This window comes from Sphaerodactylus townsendi, linkage group LG08, assembly GCF_021028975.2.
Source record: "Sphaerodactylus townsendi isolate TG3544 linkage group LG08, MPM_Stown_v2.3, whole genome shotgun sequence".
NCBI classification, from domain to species: domain Eukaryota; kingdom Metazoa; phylum Chordata; class Lepidosauria; order Squamata; family Sphaerodactylidae; genus Sphaerodactylus; species Sphaerodactylus townsendi.
This window is the reverse complement of record NC_059432.1, coordinates 89,543,827-89,562,719: the sequence shown is the minus strand read 5'-3', so window position 1 is coordinate 89,562,719 and position 18,893 is coordinate 89,543,827. Positions and strand designations below refer to the sequence as shown.

Below are 18,893 nucleotides of genomic sequence, written 5' to 3'. Positions count from 1 at the left end.
TGGGGGGGGGGGGTTCAAAGGAAGCTCAATAAGGCAGGTACTCTGGTAGCACAAATATAAGAAAACAAATGACAATATAAATAGAATTCCTCACACCCCTTAGTTTCTGAGGGCTTCTTATATCAAAAACTGTCGCCAGCAGCTCCAGATCTCCAATGAAGTCCACTTGTTACTGTTTCTTCTTTTTCTTTTGTAGCCTACTTCAATGCAACTCCTCACATGATTATTACCTGGCAAATTGTCTGAGTCAGGTTCTATCTAGTGCTTGCACATGACACTCCGTTATTAGAAAGAGTCACTTGAATGGAACTTAGATGGAACTGCTGATATGCTCAAAGCTCAGACAAGGTCCCATGCTATTTGTTTGCTTGTTTGTTTGCTTGCTTGTTTAAATTTGTATTCTGCCCTTTCCTGACCAGAGTTGGGCTCAGGGGTGGCTAACAGCATAAAAATTAATCAACTCAAAACATCAAATAAAAATCAATCGAAAGGCATAATACAATTAAAAACTCTGTCAATGAACCAGTTATTTAATTTCATTCACATTACCCAGGAGGACCAACCAAGGAGGCAGTAACGTAAGGAAGAACCAAAACCAAAACATCAAAGGCAATCAAATATGACAGACAGCATGGTGTAGTGGTTTAGAGCGGTGAACTCTTTCTGGTAAAGTGTCAGGATGTGCGCTCTCCTGCCATCAATGGGGCGGAAGAGGTGAGTGGGTCCAGACGTAGGGAAAGGGGCAGCTGTCTTCACCTTCTAATATATTAATGGATCTGTTCTTTTCCTTTCATTTTCCTGTGATGGTTGTAACTGTAGCTAACAAGGAACAACCCTGGTGCCTTCCCAGCGGAAGGGGTGGCAGCTGAGAACTATCACTGCGCTGGCTTTGAGGTGCTCAACTCCCAAACATCTCTGTTTCCATTGTGCTATTCTCACATTCCATGGGAAACAGGGAGGGGGGATTTATGGTGGGAACTCTGGGGGAATAAAGGCAACTGTACTTTTGGAATCTGGCAGAACTGGCTTTCTGAAAGCCAGGCACTTGCTATTATCTATAAACACTTCTGAGCCAACCACCAGAGTCCGCTTACTGACTTCAGTTCCAAAACCTGACAGTTTGTTTCTCCACTTCTATACATGGAGCCTGCTGAGTGACCTTGGGCTAGTCACAGTTCTTTTTGGAACTCTCTCAGCCCCATCTACCTCACAAGGTGTTTGTTGTGAGGAAAAGACGGGAAGGAGTTTGTAAGCCATTTTAAGACTCTTTGCAGGACAGAATGGTGAGGTATAAATCCAAATTCTTCTTCTAAATAAAGCTAATTTAAAAAGGGTAGGGAGTGCACAATGATGTAACCATTGCTGCCACAAATGTACACAGCACCATTTCTTACTCCTCCTCAAGGGGTTCTTCTCTGATGGCACCAGGAAAACATAGTGTGATCCTCCTAGAATAGCCTCTCTAAACAGCATTGTTCTTTGAAAAGTCACAACACAAATCAAAATCTTCTTTCATATTCCTAATCCCAAGTATCATTTTCAAGGATTCTTTTGTTTTCTCCGGAAAGCTCTTGCAGTCGTTTTATTTTAAGAAATTTGTCTTTTCAAATGCTTCCGTTATATATGAAAAAACATTTTACCAAAGTAATCAAGGGAAGCCTTGCAGGGATTCACAAGCAACATGAAAAAGATCATTCTGAACTACGGTATGTTCTAAAGGTCTTTAACCTATACATGGAGAAGCAAACAATACAGTTGCCTACAAAACTTGAATGTGAAAATCTAAGAACACAAAGAGCAAGCAGATCGATTATTTCCTCTGTAGTAGGTGTCATATCAACAAACAGGAAGATGCACCCAGCTGATTTGCCGAACAGAAACATGATACTCCCTCCAGGTAGCACATTTATATTTGTTTATATTTTATGTGCATCCTAAAGTGCTAAGCCGAAAGGCTTGCATAGCAGAATATATTATGGTGCAAATTATTATTAGCCTCATTACACAATGAGCTCTTTGTTGGAAGAAAGGGACGTTACGCTGTTTCCTGCCTCGACCTACAGAGGGGGTTTTACTAGATAGCCAGTGGTTAGATAAGGACCTAGGAATTGTCACCTTTACTCTATCATGCTGGTTCTATCCTTTGAAGTAGACTGATACTCTCAGGGACTTCCTTCCTTCCTTCCGCCTTCTCTCTCGACCTTCTCCATCTTACTTTTACCATGCCTAGAGAGAGGATGGGTGCCCCAAGCATCCGTCTCCATCCAGCTAGAATAGGATAGTTAGTGAACCTATCTCTCCACCTTTCTATCCAGAATGGAGTTCACTAATAAATACTCTTTTTAATAGATTAGAAACTACAAATGACTCCAACTTTCTTTTGTGTTCAAAGCTCTCTCTCCCAAGCTCACACACACATGCGTGCCCAGGTAAGCTCCACTGTGTTCTAGCCTCTGTGCCGCTCTGCTCGTTGTGCAAGGGAAAAACACACACAAGGTGTTGCTTTCCCAATACCCTTGGCCTCAATTTTCCCACACCAGAATGTTCTACATCAGAACCCCAGGGGATTCCAATGATGCTGACGAGAGTAGATTCGGGATGGACAAAAACAAGTATTTCTTTACTCCATGAATGATTAAAGTGTGGAATTCACTGTCACAGGATAAGGTGATGACCACAGGCATAGACAGCTTTGAAAGATTCTTAGAGGTTAAGGTCTATCAGTGACTCCTAGCCATGGTAACAAGGAAACCTCCATGTTCAGAGGCAGTAAACCTCTGAATCCCAGTGTCAGGAGGCAACACCAGAGGAATGCTTCAACCGCTATATCCTGTTTTGACACTCCAGATACTGGTTGGCTACAGGGTGGTGGACTAGATACACTCCTGGGTTTGTTCCACAGAGCTCAAAAAGACTTCTGCCTTTTTTTACTTTAGTCACTCAAAATAAGATGCCCAGGGAATGTCTTTAAAAAAAGGCACCCAAAATCAGAGCCTGCAGAACAAACGTGCTGAGACAACCTTCAGCTAATGGTGGCTGGGAGAATTCCTTCAGCAACACACAAAATCTCAGGAGCAAGCTGAGGGTGAAACTGACCAGAGAGCAAAATGGTCAGGCGGGAAAAATAAGATGCCCCCTGGGTTCTGTATTCTGCACAGCCAGCAGGAGACATCTTTCAGGTGGCTTAAGGAAAAAAGATACACTTTAAAATGTTCTCCAAAAAAGGTGCCTTCAGCTAAAATAATGCATCCTGAGGACGTCTTGGAAAGAAAGCTGTTCACAGTGCCTCCCAAGATGCCCCAGGATGTCTTATTTAGGTTGTATGGAACAGACCTTTAAAGCATTCTCCAGAAATGATGCCTTGAGCTAAAATAAGACCTCCTGAGGATGTCTTGGGAAGAAAGGTGTGTAGTGTGCCTCCCTAGGAAGCCTTTTTTAGTGTCCTCAGAATTTTTTACTTAGGCTGTCCGGAACGGATCCTGGTATGTTCTAGCGGGGTTCTTATGTTCTTAAGCCATCCTGCATAGCATGGCAGAGTCATTTTCTGAATGGTTCAGCAGAGTAAAACAACAAATCTTTCTTATTTCAGGATTTCCTGGGTCCTACGCTTGCTCTCTCTCCCTCCCTCCTTTCTATAACCCTTCTGGGACTCCCTTTGCAATGGGCTTGCCTTATCTTACAACGGTGTACATTGAATCTTAGCATTGGTGTTGTCAGAAAATATATTTTTGCAGACCTGCAAGGAATGAACCATAGACACAAGTTGGTCAGGAACTGGAACATCCTGCAAAACATAATCCCCAAACAAAAGCTATATCATCCCTTTATATTAAGGAGCAACCAGAATGTGACACAGTTGTGTTCAAGCTTTCCAGTTGTCCACAACTCTTAATTGGGCTGGAGGCAGGGCTACCAGCTGAACTCTGGCACCCAGCATAATACATTTTTTGAGGACAGGGATTAACGGCCCCTTCCACACATGCGGAATAATGCACTTTCAATCCACTTTCACAATTGTTTGCAAGTGGATTTGGCTATTCTGGACAGTGAACTCCAGCTGCAAAGTGCATCGAAAGTGGATTGAAAGTGCATTATTCTGCAGGTGCGGAAGGAGCCAAACATTACACAATAATATGTGAAGCTGTGACACCACTTCCAGTTTCTATCCTTTTTAAAAAAAATAATAGAAGTGTGTAAATTCCTAGAGCATTATGATGTTATTTCTGGATACAAACTGGAAGTACTATCGTAACATCATGTGTCATCGCAGGGTTTCTAGTAGTGTGCATTTGGCAAAGTCAAACCGCACACACACACCCCAAATATCTTATCAGTATTTTTTCAATCCTCTAAAAATGGCATCAATGTAAGAGAGCCAAAAAGTGGATCCTGAATAATGTTGCCACAGTCACTGAAAATGCTCTAGACCTGGTAGTAAAGAGATAAACATCACAGGGTCCCAGCTTAATCTCAGACTTCAGAGGGGGACTTAGAGAGTCAGAGAGAGAGGGGTCAAGGCACTGGGCCTTTTTTCCCCTAATGCTCTAATGCTACCCCTTTGATGTACAGATTGCTTTTCCCAGGAAACTTTCTTCCTCCTTTTTTGCACCTCAATTTGCATGCACACACATTTCCTCATCTTTCAGTCATGAGGGGAGGACACAGTTCCTGTATCTCCCTCCATCCTAGTTAGTTAGACTAGAGTGGGAAACTTTATTTACTCTATCCTATCCAGAAATGGAGTTCCTATAATAAATCAAGTATATTAACATGAATAGATTAAAGACCCCAAGTAATTTTGTTCCTGAGGTCACTCAGAGACTAGATGGGCTCTGTTGTGCACAATAGCTTTTGAGCACACTGCTGAATTATCAGATTTATATACATGAAAATAAATCTAACACGGGCACCTCAATAAACCACTTGATGAAGAATGGAGCAACCATGGGGGGATACATGGGAGGAGGAAGTCCCTCAGATATATGGGGTCCAGGCTGTGTAGGGGTTTAATGGCTTCACATGGATTCTGGTTTGGGTTTTTTTTTTTTAGTATATCATGAGGTTAGATCACAAAACTGATTCTACAGAATAATTAAATGGTTTATTTCTAATCGGAAAACTGATTCTATAATGTTGCTGAACTCTATGATGATGCAGTTATATAGTCTGCTGCCAAACAGCAACAGTACAATTGAAAGGTACATGGGCATTCTGGAGTTGCCTACGTAACTTCAGCCAAAACAACTCAAGTCCATGACTCAAGATGTGGGAGTGGAGACCAAAAGAGTGGTTCACACATTTTGCCTCTTAGAAATAATCAATGGATGAAGCATTTCCTTCTTTGAGCAGCATGCATTGCAAACCAAACCCAAATACCATGGAATCAGGCTCATTCCGCACATGCAGAATAATGCACTTTCAAACTGCTTTCAGTGCTCTTTGAAGCTGTGCGGAATAGCAAAATCCACTTGCAAACAGTTGTGAAAGTGGTTTGAAAACGCATTATTTTGCGTGTGTGGAAGTGGCCATAGAATCACAGAGTGATTGGAAGAGACCACAAGGGCCATCAAGTCCAATCCCCTACCATGCAGGAACACACAATCAAAGCACTCCCAACATATGTTCATCCAGCCTCTATTTAAAAACTTCCAAAGAAGGAGACTTCACCACTGTCTGAGGCAGTGAATTCCACTGTTGGAACAGTCCTGACAGTCAGAAAGTTCTTCCTAATGTTTAGGTGGAATCTCTTTTCCGGCACCTTGAACCCATTACTCTGTATCCTAGTCTCTGAGGCAGCAGAAAACAAGCTTTCTCCCTCTTCAACATAACATCCCTTCAAATATTGAAACATAGCTATCATGTCCCCCCTTAACCTTCACTTCTCCAGACTAAACATCCCCTGCTGCCTAAGTCTCTTTTCATAGGGCATGGATTCCACACCTTTTACCATTTGATTGCCCTCCTCTGGACATGTTCCAGCCTGTCAATATCCTTCTTAAATCGCGGTGCTCTGAACTGAACACAGTACTCTAGGCGAGGTCTGACCAATGCAGGCTTGCAGTCAAACATGCTGGTTATTAAAATGACTCAGGCCCTTTCCCCACTTACCCTCGTTGGAGGGTTGCTGCGGGCAATTCACAGCGCGCGCAATTCCTGGCACGCGCCCCGGCTTCCCCACGATCCTGCGCTCTGCGCGGGGTCATCAAAAGGCGCCATTTGAAAAGGCGCCAGGAATTGCACACGCTGAGGGGGCGCGAGAGAGGCAGCGTCAGGGTGGCTGCATTTTCGCCACCCATGAAGTGGGGAGTGCAGCTGGACCCCACGCTACTTTAGGAGAGTAGCGCGGGGCTTAAGGTAAGTGGGGAAAGGGCCTCAGATATCAGCCGCTGATATTTGACACTGTGAATTGATCAGCAGCTAAAAGGAATAAGAGAGGAAAGCAAGTTTACTAGAGATTGTAATGGGGTAAAAGGCTTAGTTGTTGGCAGGTGGCAGCTATTGTGAGTGGGGGGGGGGGTGGTGGTTACGAAACCCAAGCTGAGCCCTGGGTACTGTTGTAAATAGCTATGCCCCTGCTCAGCTAAGCTATAATGTCATGGAGTACACCCTCTACAGCTGCCATTTTCTCTAGGGAAACTGATCTCATCCCAACAAGAAGATTAGGCTGAGAGCATATGATTGGTCCATTGTCACTCAACAAGTTTCCTTGGCAGAGGTAGGATTTGAACCCAGGTCTTCCAGAGCTTAGACTTTAACCACTTTAACCACTATACTACACAGGCTCTGTATTATGCACTATCAATTCCAGCAATTGCCAGGCAGTATGAAAACTCCAAATCTCGTTTAGGAAATAAAAAACCATTTCCTCTGTCATTCCTTTACATTTTGTCAGCATTTCTAGTTCTCTGCTTTTTGCTGTTGGTTTTGGAGCTTTGTATATATTGTGTATATATGTTTTATATGCAATTTATCCAATATCTATTTGCATACTATACCAAATAATCAGATTTACTGGCACCCAATAATGTCAAAAAGTGCATATGTTCAATGAGAAATTTAGTATAAAGAAAATTAAAACAGAGTGAAAACAAAGAATTGTGAGTTTGGTTTGCACACAGGAGAAGTAACTTATTTGGGGGCTCAAACGGCAGGCCGAAAATCTCAAAATCATCCATAGTGCAAATATTAGGGACCTGGCCTGCCTTGCCTGGTCAACAGAGTAGTGCACCTTAGAAAATGAATCCCTGTATTTGGAGAAATGGCCTAGAAATATTTTAAAGGATTAAATCCTTCCTGTTCCCTGTCCTTTCAGTTGTAGCACAAACCTTCCACTCAGGGACCCTGTTTGAAAGATTGAGGCTCAGCTGTTCCTGGCCTAGAAATTTTCACTGTGCAGCTTTGGCAAATTGTTCTAACCTACTTTAGAAAGCTACTGTGAAGATAATAGCGGACAATGATATATTACAACCTGTCCTGCTCTTTTGAGAGATGAGGTGATAGGACACAAAGATTAAATAAATAAGGATTCTGTAGGAATTAATGGTTTTCAAGTCAGGTTGCACTGCACATTTTGTTGCAGTTACAGTTAGGGTTGCTACTTTCCCACAGGGGTGGAGAACCTGCCCCCACTTCCTGTTGCCTGTGGTAGCCCATGGGACAAATATATATATTTTTTAAAAATTCCATTGGTGCAATGGCATCACATCATTTACCAGGAAAACCCAGAGGTGGCATTATGCCACTCTAGGAATTCTCAGAAATGCTATCATTTTATCATAGAGTTTCCAGCAATTTCTACAGCAGCATGATGTCACCTCTGGGTTTTCCCTGGAAGTGACATGACATCATTGCACTGATGGTCACCTGCCCCACCAGACTCCTACTGGCTGGCAACCCTAGTTCCAGTCCTGGAGATTTCCAGTTTGCTCAGGCTATGAAATGAAAAACTTTCTAAAGATTAATCCCAATTCTCTTCGTACAAAGCAGTGAGAACTACCCTCCTTGACGATTCCATTTCCAGTTTCATCCATGGATTTCACAGCATTTACAAGCTTATGTCTCATAGCAACACAGAGAGGTATCTAAGCGGTGCCAGATTCCACACTGGAGATTTTCATAACTAAGCCTTATGAAAGGCAAACAGCAGACTCATGAATTTCAAATGCTATTAGATTTTGACACAGTGAGTAAACTGTGAGTAAATGATGTAGGCAATGTACCATTATGGAAAGGGCATGCAGCTAAAGTGGGCTATGTGTAGTTAGCGAGAAAAGCTTTATAATGCATATGTGTAATAAATCACACGCCCCTCTGTTAGTGGGTCAGACTTCTCCCACGATCCTAAAAGGCAGTTTTAAGGGCAATAATAACCCTCTTCTACAAGGACAGGTGCAGTTGCACATGAGAAGTGGAATTCAGGCAGAAAACACGTAACAACTAAGGAGGGTTGACATAAAACATCCACCCCATCTCCCCCACCCACAGCTTTAATGGTATACACCACTATAAATCTTATGAGTCTCCCATTGCACTCTAAAAATCTCATATAGGTCTTTCCTATAAGATATTTTCCCCTATAGAATTACTAATACTCCCTAATAAATATCTATCCTATCAGCAGTTTTCCTTTTCCACACTTCAAAAAATCCTTTCCCAGGAAAGGATTTAACTCAGCTGCCGAATGTTTCTTTTATCAAGGTTAAAGACACCGGCCAGCAGCTCATAAGAACATAAGAACAAGCCTGCTGGATCAGACCAGAGTCCATCTAGTCCAGCTCTCTGCTACTCGCAGTGGCCCACCAGCTCCTGAAAACAAAACAACAATTGACAGAACACATGTCTCCAAGAGAACACCCAGCTATTGTTCTTATGAAAACTAAGCCTCATTCAACATCACTTAGGCTACATTCTTTTTCTATAAAGAAGGAAGCTAACAACTGTATGCGCGCTGCTGGTGCTCTCTCTCACCCCAACATCGCCTCTCCTTTTCAAGCTTGTGCGTGCTGCTCGTGCATAGCTCTTTTGCTTTTTGACTTCTGGATCGGCATTGGAGAACCCAGATAGTGCCCTCTATCTTTTCCAAATCCCATTCAATACTTTATTTTCTTAGACTCTGTACAAATGAATTACTCTAAGATGACTGCAATAATCTTTATTATTTTTTTTCTGAGATTCAATATAAAGCTCTGTGTTGTCAAAATAGTTCTCAATATTCAAAGGTTGTCTAAACCAGGGGTGTCAAACATGCGGCTGGGAGTGGGACTGGATCTGGCCACTTGAGGGATTTTATCAGGCCAGCGAGTACAGTCTATTATCTGAATATTTGCAGTGCAATCCTGAAATAACTTTCTTTAGGAATGCACTACTCTACTCGCCTCCTTTTTTCCTCCTCTGTGTGTAAACTAGCTATGGCATGTGGCTCCCAAAGGGTTAAATAAATTCCTTACTCAACAGCACAAACAATCCTTGAATGTTCAAGGGACACAGCAGCATTTGCTCTTACAGTTTCAGAACCCCGAGGGCAAAAATGTTCCCAAAAGTGGTATTAAAGGTCTTTGTTGATTAACTATGAGCTGGATGCAACATAAACAGTGTGCGATCAAATAAGGGCACATGACCAAATATTGTATTTGGAATGGGGGGAAAGGACAGATCAAGTTGCAACAGAGGAAGGATCCATAGCTATAGACCCACAGAACAGATCTGGGGAACCCAATCCATGATTATCCATACCGACACCATTAGAATAATGCAACTATGTATAAAATACAACACACACACACACACACACACACACACACACGTAATTAAAAAGAAACTTACCTAGCCCCATACATGAAACTCTTAGTCCGGATTTCCCAAGGTTTCTAGAATTAAAATAAGAACACAATTGTAGTATCAAGTAGAAATCTATCTGCTATGTACAACTGGTGTGGTGGCTAGGGATATGTGAACACCCACTGGTTTGGCTTATGCCCTGTTCACTAGCCATGAACAGGGAGCCGATTTTTAGACTGTTTGGTTCATTGGCCTGTTTGCTGCTGTCTGGCAATCAGCTTCTCCATATTTTTTCCTAATGGTACAGTATAACACAACCAATTTTTCCAGCAACCCTGGATGCGATTTTCCCTGTCTTGCCACTGGAGGGCTTTTTTAGGACCTCTTTAAAAAGAAAAGTCAGTAACTAATATTGCAGAAGTGTGCAATAACATTCTCTGGACCTTTTCCTTGCTGTAAGGAGACATGTGCACTGCACTTTCCCCTTTATAACTTGGCAAGGAAAAGGGTTAAATTTTACTTTAAAAATGAAGGCTGGGAATTCAGAGATCATGGAAAGAGGTGGTTAGAACATTAACACCCCACTTTTGCAATAGCAATTACCAGAGGTGCTAAATATCTCCAAGGAAGCAATATTAATATCAGATGACTCCTTAATATACAAATAGGAACACTGCCAAAGAGGAATTATGTGTCTCAGTAAGCCTAGATGATATTGTAATTGGAAACACAGGTCTGTTAAGTTAGACCCTGTCAAGAAGACCATATTACGTTTCCTGAACAAAGAGGCTTCTCAAGAAGTTAAACTTTGTCGTTGGAGTAAAAAAAAATGAAGTGGATATATTTAGAGGCGTGTGCCATGAAGCATAGCATGCTGCACGTCTTCATTTTGAGCTATTTCGGCTATCATTTAGCATTCGTTGTAGTAACACTGATTAATGCAATACTTGTAGGGAAAAAATGTTTTCACTTTCCCCAATCACCTCCGCGTTTTTTTGCAAAATATACAGATCCATCATAACAACAAATGAAGTCATCTGACGAGTTTCTGAAAATAAAGGTACACGCTGTGCTGCCAAGCAGCGACAGTTTCAAAAATGTACTTCCAAGCTCCGAACGGAGTCTCACACTGTGGTTGCCGGGCTAGTGCAAGCTTTCATGTAACAAGTTCTGATGAAAGGCTGCCTTCCGCAACTAGTTTGTATCCAGATCTGCAGCTGCAGCACTGGTGTTGCCCTGCACGTTGGGATGTTATGACTTTCTTTGTGACCTGGCCAACCTACGCAACTCTTTTTATCCAACAGCCTTTGTCGGCCCACGGCTGTAGTTCAGGATTACGGCTCCTGTTCTCAAGTTCGTACATCAGGGAGCGGTGTTCTCAAAACAACATCAATTTATTAATAAGGAGACACAGGGATGGCAGGAATTTGTTTCAGATCAAAGGAGCTCATGCCGCTTGTGCTTATGGCTAACAAAGAGAACTAAGCTGGGATTCGACCCCATGAAACTAAACCAACTCACGCAGATATCTGCGGAGAAACAAGCCATTCCACTGTACTGTGTACAATAGATATACTACAGGGTCTGCCAAAAGGGGAGGGTGTAGGGTTGCCAAGCCAGTCACCATGACTGCCCATACTAAAGGTTCCTGCTGCCCCTCACTGATGCAGCAAGAACAAAAATGTGTGTGGGAAAGAAACTGGCATTGTGCAGTGCTATGACACCACTTCCAGCTGTGCATCTGGAAATGACATCAAAGCATCCTGTGAAGCTGTAGGAAAAGTCACAGGGATTTGGGAAATTCTAGAGCATTGTGGGAAATAACTGGAGATTTTGGTGCTGAAGCCAGAGGAGGGGTGGGGTTTGGGAAGAGAAGGGATTCAAATGGGTTATAATGCCATAGAAGCCACCTTCCAGAGTGGCTTTTTTCTCCAGGTGAACACATCTCTGTCACCTGAAGGTCAATTGTAATAATGGAAGATCTCAAGATACCTCTGGTATGCAACTGGAAGTGACATCATGACATTAGGCAATGCTGGTTTCTATAGTCTCCGCTTCACCTCCCCCTCCCTTCACCCATGCTCACAAGGTCTGTCAACTCAAGGAAGAACTAGGCACACAACATTCTGGAAGCCAAAGTAACTATGAAGGCCCATGGAGCTGAGCAACTGATATTTTTTTTTCATGTGATATGCCTGGATTGAGGCCGCCCAGAGGAAGTTTTTGTCTGGAAGGCCATAATGTCTCTCAGCGACCTGTCACTGGCTGTGGCATTTAGCTAGGGGAATCACAATGCCCCAGTTACATATGAATGAGACCTGAGTTGAGATCTCGGTCCTGTTTAGGGACTCAAACTATGTGGGTGTGGAGTGTGTAAGTCACCTATGTTTAGATGGAATGGGGGAGTCATCAATTTTCTAATAATCCAGGTCTCATCATGGATCCCCAGTGTAATTTATAGTTCGGCCTCTAGTTTTGGCCTTTAGTTTGTGGTAGCGAGTTTCCAAATTTGTACGTGTTGCATGTAGTTCATAATGTCTCGGCCCTGTCCAAGGGAACAGCAGGATATATATGTTTAAAATAAATAAAAATAACAGTCATTCACTGATACTGACTTATGACATCAAGCTAAGGCTTCCAAGTGTGAAACAGCACCATGGTAACTTACGGTATAGCTTTTTTGGAATTGAGCATCTGAGATAGAAGAGCAGCATCTGTGATTTCTATTCTTGTTTGAGAACTCAGTAGAAAAACAATAGAAGCAATAAAGCAAGATGTCAGGAAAGAGCATTATCTGGATGGCTAATGAGCATGGTGCATTAAACACGGACTCCAGCTCCAAGTGATCAATGCAGCACAGAACTCCCTTTTAATTATGCCTTTCGACACTAGTACTTAGCGTTATTAACTTTGCCCACAGCAATGCTTTTTTGCTTGGTTTTGCAAAACTAAAAGGTATAATTTGTCAACAATCTCTCCACCTTTTACTCCAGAATCCTTCAGCAGCTCCAGTCTTTGAACAATATCCTTGAATATTTATGTGCAGCTGCAAGCAATTTTAAAGTCAAACAGTTGACTTAGATGGCTTGTTTCTTTTCAGAACACGCATAACTACAGACACAGCCAAGGCATGACATCTCAGTCCAGATGCAAAGGCATCTTCTGTTTGTGGTGAATTGCTCTGGGCGATAAATGCAGCACAAGTCTAATTCAGTCTGGACAGATTTCTTTCTTTTTAAAAAAGTTTGCCCTAATTGGTCTCCGATCTGTTTGTGAAAAGCAAGCTAAGGAAATCAGGCCCCTCCTATCCAGATGCCATTTGATACTCATATCTAGGTAGGGTTGACATCTCCCTACTCTGCGTCATTTCTTTCCTTTTTACAGTTCTGGATCACGTGGAGTCACAGGTGTATAAGAACTGTGAAGTCTTGGATATAGATACCAGGGAATCACAACCTGGCACCTTACTCTTTTTACCACCTCAGTTCTGAGCAACCCAACAAACCAACCTAAAGTCAGGCTGGGTCATTTAAAGAACTGTACCCTGGATCATGTGACTGAGGGTGCCCAATGAGAACAGAGTATGTATGACTCTGACTTGGCTTCTCAATCGTAATACCTAATCTGTCATAGAAGGGCCTTGATGCAGTTTACCTGCTTCTCTGTACCTATTGTTTTGTGGGCTCACATCCCTGCCTGCCCTCTTTCCAGGGGCAGAGTGCACATGGGGACATGTGGGGTCACATGTCCCTGAGCGCATGCCATCCTGTCCTGTGGGGGGGGTGCAAAATTGCCCCCCACACCCCTCCTCCCTCACACTGACTTGGCTCCTGGGTTGGTGTGGGGGAGGAGGGGTGTGCTGTGTGGCAGTGATTTTTTTGCCCAGCCATGCCTCCCTTGAGTCAACTCGGCTCATATGAATCAGCATGAGGGAGGATGGGATGGGGCCCATGGGGGGGCAAAATTGCCCCCATGCCCCTCTTCCCCCATGCTGACTTGGCTCGACTGAGTTGACGTAGGGGAGGAGGGGAGTGCCATGTGGGGAGCGATTTTGCGCTCCCCTGCACCACATGGCTCATCCAAGTTGGTGCAGGGGAGAAGGGGATGGCACCCATGGGGGTGCAAAATCACCCCCACGCCCCTTTCCCCCCATGCCGACTCAGTTCATCTGAACCACACTGGGGAGGGGGAGGAGCGGAGTGCTATGTGGGCAGCGATTTTGTGCTCCCCCGCACCACTTGGCTCATCCGAGTTGGCATGGGGGAGGAGGGCATAGCTCCCGTGGGGGTGCAAAATTGACCCCCTACACCTTGTACCCTGTGCTGACTTGGATTGTCCAAGCCATAATGGCGCAGGGGAGGAGGGGTGTGCCGTGTGGAGGGTGATTTTGCACCTCCTCCATGCTGATTTGGCTTGTCCCAGGTTGGCGCAAGGGGGGGATGGTGCCCGTGGGGGTGCAAAATCGAGGACTATTGCCCCAGGCACAATTTCCTTCTGCTACACCTCTGCCTCTTCCTGCCTCTGGACTATACTTTACTGTATTGTACTCGAAGTTAAATCTTCATATTTCTGGTCCTGGTATTCCAGTTTCCCTCCCAGAGGGCTAAACTACATGTGATGGCTACCCTGGGACCACTGTGGGGATGCCAACACTATTTTAAAGTTAATTAAAAATGCTATAAGAGCCTGATACTTTTGCTCCCCTGCACATTATTAAGTGTCAAAAGAAGTGTCAAAAGAAGGGCTCTGCAGGCCCATTTGTGTGTGTGTGTGTGTGTGTGTGTGTGTGTGTGTGTGTGTGTGTGCGCGCGCGCGCTTTTGAACAGTAGCAAGTTGCCAGTCCCGGGTAAGTCATGTAAATCACATAATATCAAATTGCAGTCAGGCCTAGCCTTGATTAGTTTTCCCTCAAGACCGAAAACAGATCTGGAAAAGGCTCTACCCCCTCCTTTTACTGACTGAAACCAAGGCTTGAAGGCAGATGATACTGTGTGGTTGGCTAGCAATGGCCACTGCAGTCAGTTGTTTCTTCAAGTTATAAGTGCTGCTTCCATTGTTTGTGTGTGTGTGGGGGGGGGGAATGTTTAATTCCCCCTCCTTTTTTAGATTTCAGATTTTTCTGAAAACCTGGAGCATTTTTCAGATTTGTAGAAAGAACTGTCTTATCTGTTCATGGCCCCAGTGAATGGATTTAAATATCTCCCGATTTTGTCATTTTGAAAATTAGACACATTGATGTGTTTGTCATAAGTATCTGAATTGATTGCTGGCTATATAAGATTAATAAATTATGATTTTGGTTTTTCTCTGGTCAATGTATATTCTGTACTAAATAACAGGCAGGCACTATATCAGAATATGCCTTTATTCTGGCACTATATATTAAGGCAAGTTGATCAGGAGAACAAATTTAAACTACAGAAATTCAAACCTGAAATTAGTTAATAAATGACACTGCATTTTTAAAAACTACTCATCAATTAGCAAGTGCAGTATTTAAAACATTTCGCTTGCTATGGCTGTCGACACGGATTAGAAGTAGAGATGAAACATTTCTGACATGAAAGAACATGACTGATCTTATGGGAGGTTATTCTGTGCTTCTTCATGAATATGCTTTTTGGAGACCTCCAATTCCGATTGCCTTTTAGAACATTTATAAAGGGGTTTTTTTGTTCTTGAAAGTGATAATTTTCACTTTGAAAATTATTAAACTGACTATTGTAATCCATTATTTATCAAGAAAATGCCCGTTATTGTGACAGGACATGTGGGGGTGTTGGAATGGGTCCCTGCATATTTCAAGGCCTTCTAGGTTTATGTGCAATGTGTTCCTGGGAGATTCATTGCACTAGTCTTCTCTATGGGGTCCCTGGCAGTAAAAGAAGAAGAAGAGTTTGGATTTATATCCCCCCTTTCCTGTAGGAGACTCAAAGAGGCTTACATTCTCCTTTCTCTTCCCCCCTCACAACAAACACCCTGTGAGGTGGGTGGGGCTGAGAGATCTCCGAAAAGCTGTGACTAGCCCAAGGTCACCCAGCCGGCGTGTGTGGGAGTGCACAAGCTAATCCGAATTCCCCAGATAAGCCTCCACCGGCCAGGGCGGGCAGAGCTGGGAATCATAATTCTGGTCTCCTTGCCCGTAAGGATTAGAATGTACCTGCTCTTAACCACTACGCCACTTCTGCTCTTGGAGACCACTTTAGTGTGGTATATTATGGTATAACTTTCCCTTCTCACTTAGACACAGTGTGAAACAGACTTTTCTCTGTGATACACCTCTGAAGATGCCAGCCACAGATGCAGGTGAAACGTTAGGAACAAAATCCACCAGACCACGGCCAACAGCCCGCAAAACCCACCAGAACCAGTTGAATCCAGGTGAAAGCCTTCGACAATACATTCACACATTTAATTTTTGCGTCCAGAAAAAAATAGCATTTTCTCTAGCAAAAATAAAGAGGAAATCCTGCAGCACATTAAATGGGGAATTAGCAAGACATAGTCCAGACAATAAGAACACAGGTTGCAGGATCTTTTTTATTTCTTTATACCATGGTTTTTCTCCTTAGAAATCTTCAGGAGACGAGATTTAAGTGTTATCTTTATTGTTAGAGCCAAATAATAAAACACACACACACAAATGTGGATTGCATACAGACAGAATTCAAGAAAGCCTAGGATTTAGAGAGGGATGAGGATAGATTTGGAATAGTTTTAGGATTTGACAATAATTACCTGTTCTGAAGTGAAGAACTCCAAAATACCAGAGACCCAGTTCAATGCCAAAGAAGAAATAATGCCTTGGGTACCAATGCAACTGAACCAGAGTTAGCTCACACAGTCCAAAATAGATGCCTTTTCCTGGTTTCCTCTGGGGTGAAGCTATGGTAAGCTTGGAGGGTTTTATTTACAGCAGAGTGGGAGTTTTACTGGTTTTGCCTATGCCATAGGCATTGTAGGGCGGGAGCCACCACCAGTCTTCTCCGCTTGGTAGGCCCTATGGAGACAGCAGGAAGGGAGGGCAGTCTATTGCCTCAGCTGCCATGTGACTCTGGGCCTTTCCCCACTTTTGTCCTTCCCCTCTATGCCGCGCGCTGCTCTCAGCGCGCAGCATCCCAGGTGCGCGCCCAGCCGTCCCCACAACCCCGCGCAGAGCCATCAAAAGGCGCCGTTGAGAAGAGCGCCTGGGATGCTGCGCGCTGAGGGGCGCGACAGCAGCAGCTTCGGGGCGGCTGTGCTGTCGCCGCCCCTCTCAGTGGGGAGTGCCGAGGGACCCCGCGCTACTCTCCTCGAGTAGCGGGGCTTAAGGGAAGTGGGGAAAGGCCCTCTGTCTGGCTTGGCACTGGTTGTCTTGGGGGTGCATTAACAAAGAGCTCTTGAGCCTTTCCAGAGTTACCATCTCTTTAAATTTTTCCCTTTTTGCCTCGGCTGCTTTGAAGCTGCTTCCACTTCTTAGCCTAATTAATTACTTTCTTCTCATTTCTGCTTTTGAATAGATTTTTAATCAGTTCCCTTTTTTTTTTTTTTTGGTGGGCAGAGAGAAGCCTTTAAACACTTCTGGCCTCTTTGGATCTTCATGAGGAACGTGACATTAAATCAAATGCTGAAGTACCGGACCCACATTTTATTTGCAGCTGGCTGTAGGAAGGCAATCTTTCAGGAGTGGAAAAAAATTCTCAGTGTGCAAGCAACTTGGGCATTCAAATTTCCCTTTGCTTAATGGGGCTGTGGGAAGGGGATGGAGTCAAGTAACACGGTGTGAAATCTTTTTATCTCTGCAAGATGCCATAGAAGACATACAATTAAAAGGCTCAGTATCTTGTGGGTGGCTGCAGAGAACAAAATGTTATGGCTGTCAGCTTATACAGATACACGGCTGTATCAGTATTGCCAATGGAAGGGGAAGAAATTGAGGTTCTAACATTTTGACTAAAATATTTGATAACATGGAGTAATATTAAGAATTTGAAGGAAATCTCAGTGAATCATGAGTATGGAACTCTCTGGAAAAAGCAATCATGATAACCATTATGATAACCTCTGATCAGTTTGGGAGGCTTGTATAGATACTAAACTAGTCATTTTTTTTCCTCAGGCCTGTAATCAACCCCATTTGCCTTATAACATTGTTCTAGTAATTTTGTTTTTTGTGTTTTTTTTAATCACCCTTCCTAATGTTGTTAAAAAGCAATGCTGGTGTGTTTGTTTTGACAATTTAACATTAAGTACATCAAGCAAGAGGGGAACTGTAAGGAGCCTTTCCTTTCCCTGAAATATCTTTGTTCTCCACACTGGACCATGGTTTACAGAAGAAGAAGAAGAAGAAGAAGAAGAAGAAGAAGAAGAAGAAGAAGAAGAAGAAGAAGAAGAAGAAGAAGAAGAAGAAGAAGAAGAAGAAGAAGAAGAAGAAGAAGAAAACAGGAGGAGAAAGAGGAAGATATAGACCCATACACTGAGAACTATGCCTACTCATCAGACAAGGTCAAATCTTTCTATCTGCTTTGTGATCAGTCTCCTCAGAGATCCCTAGACGTTGCCAAATTCCTGGCGCTGGCACAACAGATTCGCCACAGATTTTAGTTTATTTATTTATTTTTTATTGTTTTAACTGCTGGAAATGTCTTTTACTTATTTTATTTACTTATTTTAACTTGATTCTCCTCAACCTCTCTGTTGTATTTTAAACTCATGCCAATAAAAGGTTGATGATGATGATGAAGAAGAAGAAGAGGAAGAGGAAGAGGAAGAGGAAGAGGAAGAAGAAACAGGAGGAGGAAGAGGAAGAGGAGAAGTTTGGATTTATATCCACCCTTTCCCTCCTGTAGGAGACTCAAAGGGGTTTACAATCTCCTCCAGTTCCTCCAGATTAGAATGCACCTGCTCTTAACCACTGCGCCACTGCTGCTCCTTATATTGAAGCTGCCTTATATTCAGCCAGACCACACATCTGCCAAGGTAATTCTCTGACTAGCAGCAGCTCAAGCTCCATCTTTCTCCTCACATGAAACCTGATTCTTTTAGCTCAAGATGCTGGGGATTGAACCCGTGACTGTCTGAAAGCAAAGTAGATGCACGGCCACTCAACCCACCCCAGCTCTGTTTGTAGTTCAATA

General features: G+C 43.3%; 1 protein-coding gene across 2 annotated transcripts in view; it reads right to left on the bottom strand.

Moving 5' to 3' along the window:
- Positions 1-18,893, bottom strand: part of KCNAB1 (potassium voltage-gated channel subfamily A regulatory beta subunit 1) — a 217,851-nt gene that overhangs the window by 77,699 nt on the left and 121,259 nt on the right. For both annotated transcript variants that reach the window (XM_048505135.1, XM_048505136.1), the window contains exon 2: positions 9,823-9,866. In XM_048505135.1, the coding sequence (XP_048361092.1) occupies positions 9,823-9,866 (44 nt within the window). The remainder of the gene's footprint in view (positions 1-9,822; positions 9,867-18,893) is intronic.